This window comes from Salvelinus namaycush, chromosome 37 (assembly GCF_016432855.1).
Source record: "Salvelinus namaycush isolate Seneca chromosome 37, SaNama_1.0, whole genome shotgun sequence".
NCBI classification, from domain to species: domain Eukaryota; kingdom Metazoa; phylum Chordata; class Actinopteri; order Salmoniformes; family Salmonidae; genus Salvelinus; species Salvelinus namaycush.
In genome coordinates, this window is record NC_052343.1 from 19,205,961 (window position 1) to 19,223,779 (window position 17,819).

The window sequence follows — 17,819 nt, forward strand, 5'->3', positions numbered from 1 at the left end:
AACAAAGTCCTGGCTGTGTGCCAACCAGTGTTTTATTATCATACACACAGTAGGAGCAAACTATTTTAGTCCCACAACAGGTCTTTGGAGAACCTGTGGAGTCTAGTGTGCTGTTACAGTATGTAGAGGAATCCTGTTGGTTGGCTGGCTGCACAGTGTTTTTGTTAATTTACTGTACAAACCCTATTCAGATTATTATGCAGAGCAGTTCACTTACAGATGCGCCAAACAAACATAGATTCATATTAGATCCATATTGAGAGGATGTCTTGTTTCACCTGGTCTCTCCACATTATACTGTAATAAACAAAGAAACGGTGCCATTCTGCTTCATTCAAATTCAGACCTCTCTAACTTGTATTTTCTTCTTTACTGTTTTCTTCCCTCTCCAGGCATCTGGAGCCTTTGACGTCAGAGCGCGGGCCCTCCACCTCCTCTCAGCCGGACCCGGAGCAGCGTCTGAGAGTCCCGGGCAACGACAGCGGCAGCGCGGCCACCCGCAGTACAGAGGGCTCCTTCTCCGAGGACGTCTTTACAGAGTCAGAGCTGTCCCCCATTCGGGAGGAGGCCACTTCCTCCGAAGACCTCCGACTTGACAAGTCCTCCTCAGCCACAGCCTCCACAGAGTCCATCCAAACTGTCACCCATGTGGAGGCCTTCATCCCTCCAGGGGAAGCCCCAGGGGCCACAAGCAGCGCCTGCAAGTCAGTCAGCCAGCCGCCAGGGGAGGGCCAGGAGAAACAACCCACCACAGCAGAGGACAATCCAGACAGCCACACGGCCCAGAGCCAGTCTCCCATGGGCTCCAAGCAACACAGTGTGGATGTGGAGAAGGCAGCACCAAGCACACCCACCACCAGCCAGGGACCAGGCCAAGGACCCTCCTCACGTCCTGCCTCCCAGAGATCTACCACCGGGCCTGGGGAGCCCTCCGGCCAGGAGGGGGGTCCAGGGGACAGGCCCAAGCTGAGCAGAGAGGGGTCCCAGGACTCTGAGACGGACGTGGAGGAACTGAGGAAGATGTGGAAGAGTCACACTATGCAACAAGCCACAGAGCAAATGGAGAATATAACACAAAAGGAGGAGGGACAGGACTCTGCAGAAGGTAGTGAGATAACGTGTCTCTGTTGTATTATGAAAATATGAAATACATAGCCTTTCACTATGCACTTATATTGTTTTTCAATAGGTGCGAAAATATGTTCAGCTTCTATTTCGACCCTACTTGAGTTCTCAATATGAAGGCAAGTCAATAGATAGTTATTGCAGATTATTACACATCCTCACTGACAGGTATGCTGCTGCCATTTGCCATCTCTGCAATTATCATCATCATGTTCATGTTTATTCTAATGAAGCTCCCAGTGCTATCACAGGAAAGTTGGCTCCGGCTGCTTACGTACACCTTGGCTGCAGGGTGCTCCTGATAACCTCCTGTCACAGCGTTGTGCCTCCCCAGTTGTAATTGGACTAAAAAAGTGAAAAAGAACTGTGGAAATGTGTGGTGTGCTGTTATCACCTACAGGAATGAGCAGAGGCATTATACTCCTCTTTGATCTAGCTCTGCTGTTAGCCGGTCTGCTGCCACGTGCACTCAACTCCAAGATAGGCTAAAACCTCAAAATCAAACACAGAGAGAACACAGGAACACCCACACCTAACATCTGAGGGGAAACACAATAGCGTTTAGACGGCCTGCATTAAAAACCCTCAGAGACACGTGCAGCATTTAAAGTGACTTAACTATTTACATTTTATAGCTGCCTTCTCTTTTTGGTTTGATGTCTTTTTCAGTAAACATTGAATATTTCTTACCCTAGAACATAGACTACCACAGTAGTGTGTAGGCTCAAACCACCACTGTGTTCTGTGTCATGCCTGCTATAGGTGCTATGTATGTTATTCTTCCACTGTTCTACAGTTCTATGTGAGCTGTAGTGCCTCACTTAGTTGTGTTCAGACCTGGGCTCTGATAGTATTTGTCTTCTTTCAAACACTTTTGCTGCACCTCATTGAGTTTGCCTGGTGCATTGGAACCAAAGGAATAGTCCCAAAGGTGCAAACCCCACCCATTTGGCACTCCAGGCAGGCTCAATCAAACTGTCAAAGTATTTTTGAAAGAAAATGAATACTGGTTGAACCAAGGTCTGGTTGTGTTCCCATAATTTATATCACCATAATTCTCACCCCACAGAGAGTTCCTATAATGTTTGCTCTTATTGGCTGGGATCACAGCAGGGTTCTGTTTTACTCCACACCACATTACCATGGCAGACGCGAGCCAAGGCCCCACTTCAAAACAAGCCCAATTACTGCGCTTTCAAATATAATCTTTCCCACTGAGCTGTGTTTTCTAAGTACTGTAGATGAACCATTTCTCTGGCTCTGTTTGTGACTATAGGTCCCAGTCTGTGTTATGTCACAAAGTGTCACTCTTGTAGAACTCCCACTGATTTGACCTTCTAATGGGTCGTTAATAAAAGCAGGAATATGTTTTGGTGTCACGATCCGTTATGATCTATGTTTATTGGGGTCATCTTCCTATTATTCTGGCACAAAATGACTGTCTGTCGAGATACCTGGTGAACAGAGGAGGAGATCTAGGTCATATAAAGACCCTGTTATCAAATAGATCTGAAATGTTTTCTTATTTACAGATGGATTAGGTCCAGTGGTGTAGTGATGGACTACTAGATAATAATAATAAGAGGATTTAAAACCAGGAGTAGGCCTACATTTGGTCAGTCACTAAATTGAAACAAATTCTGAACGATTGAAATCAGATTGGTATCTGCTTTGGTCCTGTAACTGTTAAGATGGATAAGATAACAATTCATTATCATGTGATTATTTCCTGTTTGTCATGTGGCTCTACAGTGTCCATGGAGCGGCGGAGGCACCGGTCCCACAAGTTCCTGTGTCTGCGGGTGGGCCAGCCCATGAAGAAGACATTCGTGTCCAACGCCAGCGCCTCCATGCAGCAGTACGCCCAGAGGGACAGGAAACACGAGTACTGGTTCGCTGTGCCGCAGGAGAGGTGTGTGTGTGTGTGTGTGTGTGTGTGTGTGTGTGTGTGTGTGTGTGTGTGTGTGTGTGTACCAAGGTTTGCAGAGTCACTGTAGTGCAGCCCCAATGTCTGCCCAGCGCCAAGTCCATCTCACTATGCTGTCACCAGACCAGACAGCTAGATTATTTATTTATTCACCCACTCTGTAGACACACACTCTCACACGTACATACACAAATATCTATAGAATAGAATACATTTATTTTTCACAGAGGGAACTGGACCAGGCTGTGAAAAGCAGTCCAGCTACAGTGGCTTGCGAAAGTATTCACGCCCGTTGGCATTTTTCCTATTTTGTTGCTTTACAACCTGGAATTAAAATGGATTTTTGGGGGGTTTGTATCATTTGATTTACACAACATGCCTACCACTTTGAAGATGCAAAATATTATTTATTGTGAAACAAACAAGAAAGAAGACAAAACAGCTGAAAACTTGAGCGTGCATAACTATTCATCCCCCCAAAGTCAATACTTTGTAGAGCCACCTTTTGTAGCAATTTCAGCCGCAAGTCTCTTGGGGTATGTCTCTATAAGCTTGGCATATCTAGCCACTGGGACTTTTGCCCATTCTTCAAGGAAAAACTGCTCCAGCTCCTTCAAGTTGGATTGGTTCTGCTGGTGACCAGCAATCTTTAAATCATACCACAGATTCTCAATTGGATTGAGGTCTGGGCTTTGACTAGGCCATTCCAAGACATTTAAATGTTTCCCCTTAAACCACTCGAGGGTTGCTTTAGCACTATGCTTAGGGTCATTGTCCTGCTGGAAGGTGAACCTCCGTCCCAGTCTCAAATCTCTGGAAGACTGAAACAGGTTTTCCTCAAGAATTTACCTGTATTTAGCGTCATCCATCATTCCTTCAATTCTGACCAGTTTCCCAGCCCCTGACGATAAAAACATCCCCACAGCATGATGCTGCCACCACCATGCTTCACTGTGGGAATGGTGTTCTCGGGATGAGAGAGGTGTTGGGTTTATTCCAGACATAGCGTTTTCCTGGATGGCCAAAAAGCTACATTTTAGTCTCATCTGACCAGAGTACCTTCTTCCATATGTTTGGGGAGTCTCCCACATGCCTTTTGGCGAACACCAAACGTGTTTGCTTATTTTCTTCTTAAAGCAATGGCTTTTTTTCTGGCCACTCTTCCGTAAACCCAAGCACTGTGGAGTGTACGGCTTAAAGTGGTCCTATGGACAGATAATCCAATCTCCGCTGTGGAGCTTTGCAGCTCCTTCAGGGTTATCTTTGGTCTCTTTGTTGCCTCTCTGATTAATGCCCTCCTTGCCTGGTCTATGAGTTTTGGTGGGTGGCCCTCTCATGGCAGGTTTGTTGTGGTGCCATATTCTTTCAATTTTTTAATAATGGATTTAATGGTACTCCGTGGGATGTTCAAAGTTTCTGATATTTTTTTATAACCCAATCCTAATCTGTATTTCTCCACAACTTTGTCCCTGACCTGTTTGGAGAGCTCCTTGGTCTTCATGGTGCCGCTTGCTTGGTGGTGCCCCTTGCTTAGTGGTGTTGCAGACTCTGGGGCCTTTCAGAACAGGTGTATATATACTGAGATCATGTGACCGATCATGTGACACTTAGATTGCCCACAGGTGAATTTTATTTAACTAATTATGTGACTTATGAAGGTCATTTTTTGCACCAGATCTTATTTAGGGGCTTCATAGCAGAGGGGGTGAATACATATGCACGCACCACTTTTCCGTTTTAAATTTTTTTTACATTTTTGAAACAAGTAATTTTTTTCATTTCACTTCACCAATTTGGACTATTTTGTGTATGTCCATTACATACATTCCAAATAAAAATACATTTAAATTATAGGTTGTAGTGCAATAAAATAGGAAAAACGCCAAGGGGGATGATTACTTTTGCAAGGCAATGTACATGTATATACACTACCGTTCAAAAGTTTGGGGTCACTTAGAAATGTCCTTGTTTTTGAAAGAAAAGCTATTTTTTGATCCATTAAAAAAACTCTCAACGTCAACAGTGAAGAGGCGGCTCCGGGATGCTGGCCTTCTAGGCAGAGTTCCTCTCTCCAGTGTCTGTGTTCTTTTGCCCATCTTAATCTTTTATTTTTATTGGCCAGTCTGAGATATGGCATTTTCTTTGCAACTCTGCCTAGAAGCCTCTTCACTGTTGACATTGAGACTGGTATTTTGCGGGTACTATTTAATGAAGCTGCCAGTTGAGGACTTGTGAGGCGTCTGTTTCTTAAACTAGACATTCTAATGTACTTGTCCTCTTGCTCAGTTGTGCACCGGGGCCTCCCACTCCTCTTTCTATTCTGGTTAGAGCCAGTTTGCGCTGTTCTGTGAAGGGAGTAGTACACATCGTTGTACGAGATCTTCAGTTTCTTGGCAATTTCTTGCATGGAATAGCCTTTATTTCTCAGAACAAGAATAGACTGACGAGTTTCAGAAGAAAGTTATTTGTTTTGAGCCTCTAATCGAACCCACAAATGCTGATGCTCCAGATACTCAACTAGTCTAAAGAAGGCCAGTTTTATTGCTTCTTTAATCAACACAACAGTTTTTAGCTGTGCTAACATAATTGCAAAAGGGTTTTCTAATGATCAATTAGCCTTTTAAAATGATAAACTTGGATTAGCTAACACAACGTGCCATTGGAACGCAGGAGTGATGGTTTCTGATAATTGGCCTCTGTACGCCTATATAGATATTCCATTAAAAATCAGACGTTTCCAGCTACAATAGTCATTTACAACATTAACAATGCCTACACTGTATTTCTGATCAATTTCATGTTATTTAAATGGACAAAAAAATTGCTATTCTTTCAAAAACAAGGACATTTCTAAGTGAACCCAAACTTTTGAACGGTAGTGTACATTTTGTGTGTAAGGTATGCGTAACTGGCTGCAGGGAAGTCAGGCGCAGGAGAGCAGAATTGGGTAGCAAACGGAGCCCTTTATTACGGCGAACAGACACACGGCACTAAGAACAATAAACAAATACGGGTTGACATAACCCGGCGCAAACCAGTCTGACGTGCACATACACGTAACAACAATCAATTCCACACACAGACATGGGGGGAACAGAGGGTTAAATACACGTCAAATAATGAGGGAATGTAAACCAGGTGTGCGGGAAAACAAGACAAAACAAATGGAAAATGAAAAATGGATCGGCGATGGCTAAAAGACCGGTGACGTCGACCGCCGAACGCCGCCCGAACAAGGAGAGGAACCGACTTCAGCGGAAGTCGTGACATTGTGCAGTATTTCAGTGTGCTTTGGATGACATTTCTGTCCACAATAGCACAAATGAACTGTTTTTGCCCTTTTATGTAAATAGGTATTAATCGTAATGAGATCTGTCAATTTCGACTCCGCTGGGATGTTGCACATTAATGTCAGCAGTATTCATAATGAATGTATCGTTTAGGCCTTTCAAAGAACACTCAGTACAAGGAAATATGTATCTTCATCAAAAGCTGTAAAATATGTTTATCTAGTGAATTATTCCAAATTGCTTCAACAGCTTAATTCAATTAGTTAATGCTGAAAAGTCACTTTGTTGCAGTGTTGGGGTCCAAGCACAGTGCTGCCTTTGTCTCTAGTCCTGGAGAGAGAGAGGACAGAAAGTTATGAATCTGATCAGATGTTTGACCAGCCATTCTTTGACTTTGGAAATTCTACCCTTCAGCTGTGTTCATTCCCAGTAGCCAGTAGGCTTGTGTTGACCAGCACAGCACACTCCTCTCAGTCTCACATGTTAATCTCATTTGAAACAGGCAGACAGGCCACCAGTCTTGTCTCTGGTCACAGACACAGTCACACCACCATCACCATGGCCATGTGCCATTGTAGGGTGGTTGGAATGTGTTTATCTCAGAAAGGCTCCTGTAATGCTGCCCTGTTACACTGCTGGCTCTGTTCCCATAGATAGCACAGTGCCTTTATACACACCCATGCACAGACGCGCACACTTACACATACTCACGTACACGCACACACTTTCGTACACACAAACACACGTGCACACATGCACGCACACACACAGACTGGCAGACTGACTATGTCTGCTGGATGACCTAATTGAGTGGCGACCCAGAAGATGTGTGTAAAGTATCCTGACAATGGTGGGAGAGTTCCAGGCAGTGGGGAAAAAGACCATATACAGCCTGATACATACAGACACAAGACAGCAGAGTGGCATAACAGCCTCATGCCATTTAGAGACGGCCATTTTGAGACTAAAGCATCCACTTTACATGTGAAATGAAAGCATTGTGAGGGTTAGGATGTCAGAATATGGCAACAATTTGGCAGAATATATTCATAACACTATTCAGAACCAATAACCGTTGACATAAATTGCCAGTCATGGAATGTTTATGTACTGATTATGAATACGGTATGTATTGTTATGAATGTGTTAGGAAGTGCTTATGTAGGTACTGTTCTCTTCAAGTGTTACCATCATTTCTGTAATTTTGTGTGTGACTGTCTGTGTTTCTACCTCTCTCCCCTCCCCAGGTCCGAGCACCTGTATGTGTTCTTCATCCAGTGGACCCCAGACATGTATGGGGAGGGGGTGAAGGGCATCGGCCACGAGCCAGGGTTCATGGTGGTCAAGAAGCCTTCGGGGTTCGAGACAAGAGAAGACGAACCCCTCACGGATATCAACAATAAAGAGTGGGAGGTAAGGACTAGAGAACTGAGGTGTTCCACACTACATTCTACACTCTGTGTTGTTTCTTACATGGCTGGATGTTGCTGTACGTGTAGTAGTATGTGTAGTAGTTACAATACAATGAGTGTACAAAACATTAGGAACTCCTTCCTAATATTGAGTTGCAACCTCTTTTGCCCTCAGAACAGCTACAATTTGTTGGGGGTAATGACTTTACAAGGTGTTTAAAGCATTGCACAGGGATGCTGGCCCATGTGGACTCCAATGCTTCCCACAGTTGTGTCATGTTGGTTGGATGTCCTTTGGGTGGTGGACAATTCTTGATACACACGGGAAACTGTTGAGTGTGAAAAACCCAGCAGCGTTGCAGTTCTTGACACACTCGAACCGGTGCGCCTGACACCTACTACCATACCCTATTCAAAGGCGTTTAAATCTTTTGTCTTTCCCATTCACCCTCTGAATGGCACACATACACAATCCATGTCTCAATTGTCTCAAGGCTTAAAAGTCCTTCTTTAACCTGTCTCCTCCCCTTCATCTACACTGATTGAAGTGACATCAATAAGGGATCATATCTTTCACCTGGATTCACCTGGTCAGTCTAGGTCATGGAAAGACCAGGTGTTCCTAATGTTTGGTACACTCTGTATATTTACCTTCTCATCCAGCCTATGTTGTAGTCCATATATGTCCTATTTGTTATATGCTTTCAGTCAGTCAAGTGATTTATTTTGTGGTGATATGACTGTGTGTAGTGTTAAATGGAATGTATTTGCATTGTTATTCTGCCGTCATCATTATCTATGCTCCTTAATGTTATTTGTGTGTTCAAATTATTGCACTGTCATTGATGATTACATTGTTTTGATCAATCTGTCCAAGTGTTTGCTTGATGTGTTATAGTTATTTTCATTGTGTAATTTGTGTGAATACTATTTCCTTTGGTCGGAAATGCGCAATTTTCACTCAGATTACAACAACCACAATGTTTTGCATGATTGTGAAATCATTTTGTTCCAAGTCAGTTGTCCACGTTATTAATGCAGTGTATATGGCATGCATTAATATCTCTGTTGTCGTCGGTCACCCCAAACTATAGTTGTGCTGGATGACCTGACTGACTGTGGTGTTCCGCAGTTGTAGACAGATGGATGGAATGGTTCCCGTTGTGAAAAGCTGGTTGTTTCAAGGCCGGGAAGGCACATGGTGAATTCCTTAAAACGTGTGGGCATTCTTGTGACTGTAATATACATAGTTGTGTTCAGTTCTCTCATTCTCTGCCCTATCCTTAATAGTGGCTTTGTGGGATTTTAATTTCCCCTCAAATGTGGAAGTGGGGTTTTAGGATTTAAAAACGTCCAGTGGATGGACATGGCTGCTCAAAGTCTGTCCAATAGGTCGGCTGGCTAACACGTGCTTGAGGTACAATGGGGAGAGGATGCATTCTTTGCATACAGAAATTGGTACGCAAGCTGTGGCTGGGATTTACATTTTAATGTAAAGGAATGATGTAGGAAACAAAGTGGGCTGATTTGTTTGGGCCTGGTCCTGAAGAGGCTACATGATCCAGTGATTTGAATAAGTAAATAGTTGCCTCTTTTACGTTGACCCTTTAAGGTAAACATTGATTTTAAACAACACTTAGATTATTAGTCTGTAATAACTGTAATGCTGTTAGCCTTTTATTATACTTTATTTGGCCATTGATCATTAGGTCTACTGAGCTGTATGTGTATTGTATGTCATGCAATATGGCAAGTATGACAATTCAAGCTACTTCAACGATTAACGTTTGATGTGTGCCCGAACTACTCAAAGGGGATCCACCAAGCTTTTTATTGTTACAGTGACGTTAAACGAGAAGTGCATTTGATCTCCCTACAGTACCTCAATACATTTTTTTTTTAATGTACTAGTATTGTATCTTTAAATTGCTCTAGTGAAGTATGCAAATAGGAAGTTCCCTCTGTTTTTGAGCAAATAAGGAGCTGGCTTTGCTCCCGTCCTGCATTGCCATTGGCTCTTGCGGGTGTCAAACAAACCCCCGAGACCCTTCTAAAATGTTTCTATTTTAGTTAGCTAGATTCCCCGCCCGTCCGGTGTCTGGTTCAACATCGACTTGTGGAGATTGGAATTACTTCAAGAATCTGGAATGTGACTGTCGAGCTCAACCTCACCCCGAAAGAAAGAAATGTTCTCTAGAAGGGTGAAGGAAGAAACACCGCTGACCCCTAAGTACACTTATGTATGTATTTATACAGTCCGTGTTTTAGCTACGCGTGTTTTGTTGTTGTTAGCCTGCTAGCTACATTGCTGGATGGCTAGCTTGCTAGCAAAATGCAGAAGGATTGCCCAGTGACTGACTGAAATCAAAATAGCCACTGACATATTTTATGAGTCTAAAAAGACAGCACTTGATGTTGTCGCTACTTTCTTCTTTGTATCACTCCTTTCTTTGGTTCTCGTTTTGGAAAGTTTTGAGGTAGTTTTTTCAGTGAACATAACAGTTTGTGAACATAGTGCTACGTTGTATCTAACGTTATTAACTAACGTGCAACATTGTATCAATGCACTGTGTATAGCTTACAGTTCTACAATTTGCATTGACAGTGATCGGCTTCTCTGTAATGGTGATATATTATATCTATAATGTTAGTTGGATGGGCTGATGCAATATGTCTGTTTTGGAAAGAATGACCTTAATGTAAGTTGTTATTTGGGAGGAAGGGAAGCAGAGAATAACATGTTTATTGTAGCCTGGTCTCAGGGCCTTGTGCTCTTGCAAACTCCATTGCTCATTGTCAAACACAAACAGGCGGGCACTCAGGCTATGGTCGTTGGCCAGCCTGAGACCTTCCTCCTAAACACAGAAGATAGGGACTGCAGCAAATTGGCCTGACTTGGCTTTTCTCAATAGACTGCACTTTAGTGTCAGCTAAAGTTAGGCTCCAAATAAATATTTAATGAAGACTGTAGTTTACCCTTTTCTTTGCTTTATTTAGAACTGTGTTGTGGCAGCTTGTTTGAGAACGTTATTTACACAATGATTAAGGTGACTAAAGAGGTGTTTCAAGGTAACTTATTTCCTCTTGACCCAAGTTTGCCCAATCCAACTTGACTCAACTAACTTTTAACTAGTTTATGGCAGCAATTCATGTATAGCCTAATTCTATAGTAGATTCAGACAATTTCATAATTGTTCTAGTTTTTGACATGCAGTATCATAACGTATTTATGGATAGGCTTCATTTGCAGGTGTACACTGCTCCAGTCCCTGAGGGCCACCCACCCACAGCACTGCTCGTGTCCATAGAAACCTATTAAGTAGGCCTACTGTATCTGGAGTTGTGCACCCCTTGAATGGCTTTGTTATTGTATTTCATATGACCCCATGATCGCACTTCGTGCTGATTCATGGTCACATCCCCTTGAAGAGCCGGGCCTCAAGGGGCTTAGCTACCTTCTGAAGTAGAAGTCTGGCTTTAAGATGTTATTGTGGAGGAAGAACTTGTAGCTTTTGTTAGACTCAGCCAGAACTGCTGATAGGCTATTTTGAAGGGGGATTCCCGTGTGTGCTAGCTTCCATGAACTCTGTCTGGCAGAGATGTTTGCTTCAGCGCATGATTATTAATGATGATGATGAAAAGCAGCACTAGCGCTGGGAATTGCCCGGGACCTCACGATACGATATTATCACCATTAGGTGCCGATAAGATATGTATTGCGATTCTCACAATTCTGCTTATTGCTCACTATGTCAGCTGCAGAGAGGCGAGAGCATTAGAAAATTAGTTTTGATCAGTCATGTAAATGCAAGTGCTGAAAACATGTTGGCTCACTTTAAAAAGAAGGTGCTGAACACGCTATAGGATGAAAAATATTGGAGTTTTGGCGCAGGTACAGCCAACTAGCGCTAGCTAAAGCTACTTAGACCCGCCCCCCGATACTTGGAGTCAAAGTATCAATATAATATTGCCCAAAATAATATTGTGATATGTAACTGTATTGACCCCCCCATCAATAAGTAGTTCTACTACTCCCTTATTGGTGTGTGTTTGTCCTCAGTAAATCATCTCTGCTCAGCAGGTCAAACAAGGCTGTCTGGGACTTGTTTTCCATGGGTTAATACACATACTGACAGGCTGTGTTTTGATATGCTTTCTGGACTTGGCAAATTAAATCGTTACATCAGAATACTTGGAGTTCATCTGTGCTCTTGTCCTGCTATACCAAATGGGTGATTCAATTTGACTTGCAGATTCAACATGTCTGTACACAAACAGGCTGGCAAGTGCTTAACGGTGCACTGGTGTTGTATCACATACAGTCCAACGGATCCTCTAAATTGAATAAGATTATCAGAAGAATGTCCTTGTATGGCTTCTCTGGTTTAAGTCGTTTTTGTTCTGGCTGTGTCAGAATGGCTTGTCTGCCTCTCGTCCCTCTGGCTGGTCCTAACATCCACTAGTGGTGTTGATTTAGATTACACAACCATGCAAAACACTATTCTATTGGTTCATATCAACCACATCTTGTTCAAATATTAGACTTTAAGCCAAGCCTATTTAATGGAGACCTGAATATCACATACCAGTAGATGTATAAATATAGACAGTGATGTCAGGTCTCTCCACCTTCAAATGTACTGTCTCTCCTCCCTCTGCTGTGCTCATCCTTTTTCCTCCATCGCCAGCAGCTGAGTTACACTTCCTGTTCCTGTCTCCGCCCCCCAGGTAGTGTCACTGACTGAGTACCACCGCCGGATCGATGCGCTAAACAGTGAAGATCTGAAATCTCTCTGCAAGCGGCTTCAGGTGCCCCACTCAGCAAAGCTCCAGCTCTCCATTCCCTTTTTCTAGATTATGTCCCAAATGGTACCCTATTCCTTATGTAGTGCACTATGTTTGGCCACTATTATGTAGGGAATAAGGTGCCATTTTAGATTTGCCCCTGGCAGGCTCTGTTAGAGCTCCTCGGTGTGTTTCTGACCTCTTTCCTCTCAACCAGTTGTCCTACCTGGGCTAACCTTGACTTGGGCTCTGGGATGGGCCAGCGCTATGATGCTGCAGCCTCATGTAGCAACTGTCCAAAGAATCCCTATGAGAATAATTTGAAAAGTTGTGTGCAACTAATACCTGGTAGAGAAAGGGAGGAGGGTAATTGATGCCTTCATGAAGTTCCCATAATGCCTTGCATATCCACTTCTCACAGCTCCTCACTGACCACTGTTGTGGTTAGTTTCCAGAAGGCTTCATTACTGTTATTATTAGCCATAGCTAATTAGATAGCCTAGTCCCAAGGCTGTCATAGAGACAAAGAATGTGAATCATAATACAATATGTTGTAGCCCATCTCTGTTGAGGGAGGGGGATTTTCCTGAGGTTTCTCAACTCAATCAAATGTGGAATTTGTGTTCCTCCACTTGTGAATGACTCCTCACAAACTGTGTTCATCCATCCACATCTGGGTAGTGAGGAACTGCTGCTTCCCCATCCGCCTCTGCTTTCTATTGGAGGGAGAGGGGGAGGGAGGGAGGTAGATGGTGGGTGGAAGCCGGATTCTATTCAATCCATTAAGTGGGTTTGCGAAGGACAATGCAGGTAATTCAACAGGACTGTAACGTGATCCCGGTCAGGCCACCAGTGGCTAGGCTCTCTACAATCAGGCCTGTTATGGAGAAAGATAAACAACCCCGCTGGAACACAAACAGTCCAACACTGTGTCCAGCTCAATCACAAATAGGCCTTCTGGACCACTCATTATTTACTGTGTTTTGCATTTTCTCCAGCCAACATTCCTATTGTGCTAACTATATAAATATCCAGAATCAGACATTGTACAATTTAGCCTCCTGATTTGCCCTCTGTATATGGATATAATGCACATTTCCAAGTGTTATTACAATTCTGGAGAAGCCTACATGTTTTTATGCGCCATTAAGGATCTCATAAGCCAAGGCTGGCTCCTTACCTGTACTATGTGTTACTGACATAAAGGAGTCTGGTCTATGTTCTCCCTAAACCCATTGCTCCCAAATTGATGATTTTCACAGCTGACTTAATTTGTTATATTAAGTAGGCCTATCTTGTATATTTGTGTTTCCTGGGGCTCATATTAGCCTGTAAATAATCCTGCCTCTGCTGATATGAGACTTTCATATCTTTAAAACCACCTGCTTAGAAATCATATGACACACCCCCACTCCTAGTAAATGACGTGGTATTGGTTTATTAGCCTATAGAAAACATCTAGCACAGTGTTCATCCCAGTCTGTGTCCCAAATGGCACCCTATTCACTAAAGGGCACCACTTTTCACCAGGGCCAACTAGTGCACTATATAGGGGATAGGATGCCATTTGGGACATATATTAAAGCGATAAACACCCCATAGCCCTTACTAGTTAAGCCCCCCCCCCCCCCTCCTGACTGTTGTCTGTGTGTTTTCAGATCACCACCAAGGAGGAGGTGAACTCTAAGCATGCCACCTCTATCAAGACAGAGCTGGAGCCTGAGACCTTCAGACCCAACCTCAGTGAACCTAGCGAGCTGCTGGAGGCACAGCAGATAGAGAAGGTAATAACGCACAATGGCTTGATCCATACCCGTTGGCATATTGATGCACTAACACTGATTGTCAATAGGCTGCTTCCTAAAGAATCGTCATGATTGACCTTCAGCCAGAGGAGTGCTGGCCCTCCCTGGGGAGCTATCTGTTTAGTGACAGCAGGTTCTTTAGCCTCATCAGAGAATCTCTATGAATTACAATACTGGGATGGTTGGGGTTTTCAGATAAGGTCTGTTAGGGTTTTAAAATGGATGAGGTGGGGTTAGTCTTCAGGAAAAAGGCATATTTGCATGTAGGCCTATAGCTGTTGGGGAAAATGGATTCTTGTTAGGACATGCAACGAAGGAAGGAGCCTTAGAATGTGTGTGACTAGCCTGCTATGCTCTTATTGTAGGTCTCTCTGTGATCGACACTTAAAGCCTGTTCTCCTGAGACTGTTGTGCTCTGGGTGTGTGGAGCTCAGTTACTCTCTAACAACCAACTGTGGGAAAAGGTCACTGCAGCTGTAATGGACCATTGATGTCTGTGGCCTTTTCTCTCTTTCATTTCTGCTTATTTTCTTCCCCCCCCCCCCCCCCCCCCCCCCCCGGTGTCTGCCTCTTTTCTCCAGCTGGCCAAGAACCTCCCTCCCCGTACCATTGGGTACCCATGGACCTTGGCCTATGGCACCACCAAGCATGGCATGAGCATCAAGAGCCTTTACCGGGCCATGCAGGGGCAGGACACCCCCGTGCTGTTGGTCATCAGGGACAGTGATGGTGGGGTGAGTGGGACAGCAACACTTCTCTATTAGACCTGAGTTCAGATCTGTGCACGTAACTCAAATGTGTGTGAAAGTCTTCCATTAACATCAATGCATAGTTTATGCGAAAGTGTGAGACAAGCACGCTCATCTGAAGTTAGGATTGAGCCTTTGAGCTGTAATAGATACCATGGTCCCATACTGTCTGTTTCCTGACCTGGTGTGTTCTGGTTGGTTGTGTTGCTGCAGGTGTTTGGTGCGTTGGCGTCCGAACCCTTCAAAATCAGCGAGGGATTCTACGGCACGGGAGAGACCTTCCTCTTCACCTTCTGTCCAGAGTTTGAGGTAGGCTGACCTCTCTGATTGGTGATTCTCTTGACAATGAGGAGCTTATGTAAGATGGCATGAGGGTTTGTAATGATATATCTACACAGATGGTGACGTGTGCTGTTCTGTGTTGACAGGTGTACAAATGGACAGGTGACAACATGTTCTTCATGAAAGGAGATATGGACTCCTTAGCTTTTGGTGGTGGAAGGTACGTACCTGCTATTCTTTTTTTTCTTTTTTATGTAATTTTTTTATTTAGCATTAAACTTTGAAACTGGGTTGTCAGTTAAGATGTTATGGTTAGTCTACATTGCACAGTCACTGCTAGGTGTGTTCAGAAAAGTAAAATGGCGCCCATAATCTTAAGTTTATCAGACCAACGCTAAAATGTCAGAACAGACTCACAGCATGCATGTGATGTTCTTGCTGTCTGGATTGAGTCTCTGAAGATGCTGTGATGTGTTTGTCTTGATGTGTTTCAGTGGTGAGTTTGGCCTGTGGTTGGATGGAGACCTGTACCACGGCAGGAGTCACTCCTGTAAAACCTTTGGCAACCCCATGCTCTCCAAGAAAGAGGATTTCTATATACAGGACATTGAGATCTGGGCTTTTGAATAACAAAACCCACCACAGGAAAAAAGAGAAGGACTAAACATCCCTACAATGGCAATGTTGTCTCAAACCTAACTGCACATCACCACCCTGCTCCAACCCACTGTCTGGGGCTCCCAGGACGGAGCCAGCTGAAGGATGCGTGTTGTGCGTTCATACGTTACTACTGCAGTTATAACAGAGCTTTTCTTTGTGAATGACCTTGTGTGTATCTTGTTACAGCTGTGTGCAGCGTCTTTGAGGAGGTGTACTGTCCTGTGCTGTACTATACTGTGAGGCATCAGGGGATGTGTGGGTTTGTTAGAGACCGTAGGGACTCCTTGTTGCAGAACCAAGGAGGAGCAATCAGATTGCTTTCTCTGGCCTCAGCAGGAGATGATGTCGGCTCAGGTTTGTGATTGATTGAGAGAGCGAGAGAGAAACTGCCGTAGTCCAGATTATCTGAATTTTGAGACACTCAAGGAACCCCGCCCCTCAGAACTTGGTTGAAGTCAGTCAGTAGGATGTTACTATATGTGGTGTTCCAGGCCTTTAGTGGAGAGATCCAGTAATAAAATAAACAACATGCATTCCTTTGTTCTCAGAGGAGACTGTTGAACCTAACATGGTTCTGGTTGGTGTTCAAAAACTGAAGGGAGACTCTCAGCAGGATGATGAGGACACTATTATGAGGGTAGGAAAGTATTTACATCTTTGGTTTACTTCTGAGGCAAGAACTACTTATAGAGTGTTGTGTATTGTAGTCCTATTGTTCACCATCATAGCAAACACCATCACAGCACATAGCTAGAATCAGAATATTACCCATCGTTGTACTAATAATGTTCTGTTCAGTGGGTGTACTACGTGTGAGTTCAGCTACCACCGGCGCCCCTCAGGAGTCGTGTGTACTGTTCGTAGACAGTAATGTGTTGCAATAGATTTGTGGAATATGCAAATTACTGTCATGTGACCTCAAATAATCCAGGTTGGCGCTTTTCATCGCCTGTCCGTGACTCTTTATCAGAGAGGACTTGTAAAGCTTTCATGTCTTGATTCACAATTGCTTTTCTGGGTATAATTTGAAAAGCCTGAGACGTGGTTAACTGTTTTCCATGCATATGACAATTGTATATTATTTATATATATATATTTATATATATATATATATATATATTCATTTTATATATATATATATATATATAATTAATTATATGTTGCAGTTGTGTGACAGTGATCTTTTTGTGCTGATATTTCAGCTGTTACAAATATGTATATTACCCTGTAAATTCATGTTAAAATAGTGGATTTGTTCCTATATAGAAATACATATATGATTGGTGGGTTGCTTCTAGCACTTGAATCCGGTCTAGAAGCGTTATAAACCAGGTTCTTAGACTTCTAGTACCAGTAGCTGTACAGTACTTTTTGTTTAGAATCATAAACATGTTAACTGTTAGTAGAAAGCTTGCTGCTATAATATTAAGGGTAAAGCTAAACTAATGCTCTGTGTAACTAAAGGGGAGTGTTGTCCGGGAGTGAGGAGGCTGAATGTCAAAGAAGAATTTAACTTTCATCACAAGTTCTGTTGAGTGGTGAGTCTTCATTAGTTGGTAGACTGACTGTTAAGACTGTGAACTAAGAGAAAATATGTACATTTAAACTTCACAGCAGCTTTCCTTCCCCTTTCTGGTCTTCCACACCAGTATCTATGGAGTCACAAAGAATAACATGGATAAGTCCTCCTAATTATTTTACAGGAATACAATGTATTATTGATGTATAAATAACAATAAAATTGTAACCTGGGACATGTTTGTATTGCTTTCAATCCCCTCCTT

At 43.2% G+C, this 17,819-nt stretch overlaps 1 protein-coding gene across 8 annotated transcripts in view; it reads left to right on the top strand.

The window, feature by feature from the left end:
- Positions 1 to 17,789, top strand: part of LOC120031444 (oxidation resistance protein 1-like) — a 68,967-nt gene extending 51,178 nt beyond the window's left edge. For 5 of the 8 annotated variants that reach the window (XM_038977201.1, XM_038977205.1, XM_038977203.1 and 2 more), the window contains 9 exons: positions 393 to 1,105; positions 2,878 to 3,037; positions 7,590 to 7,755; positions 12,483 to 12,563; positions 14,198 to 14,323; positions 14,926 to 15,078; positions 15,307 to 15,402; positions 15,522 to 15,595; positions 15,870 to 17,789. In XM_038977201.1, the coding sequence (XP_038833129.1) occupies positions 393 to 1,105; positions 2,878 to 3,037; positions 7,590 to 7,755; positions 12,483 to 12,563; positions 14,198 to 14,323; positions 14,926 to 15,078; positions 15,307 to 15,402; positions 15,522 to 15,595; positions 15,870 to 16,005 (1,705 nt within the window). In that variant the 3' untranslated portion in view covers positions 16,006 to 17,789. Of the gene's footprint in view, positions 1 to 392; positions 1,106 to 2,877; positions 3,038 to 7,589; positions 7,756 to 9,839; positions 9,995 to 12,482; positions 12,564 to 14,197; positions 14,324 to 14,925; positions 15,079 to 15,306; positions 15,403 to 15,521; positions 15,596 to 15,869 lie in introns of those variants that run through there. The other 3 variants (XM_038977208.1, XM_038977204.1, XM_038977207.1) reach the window with 2 other exon arrangements.
- The last annotated feature ends 30 nt before the right edge of the window (positions 17,790 to 17,819 follow it).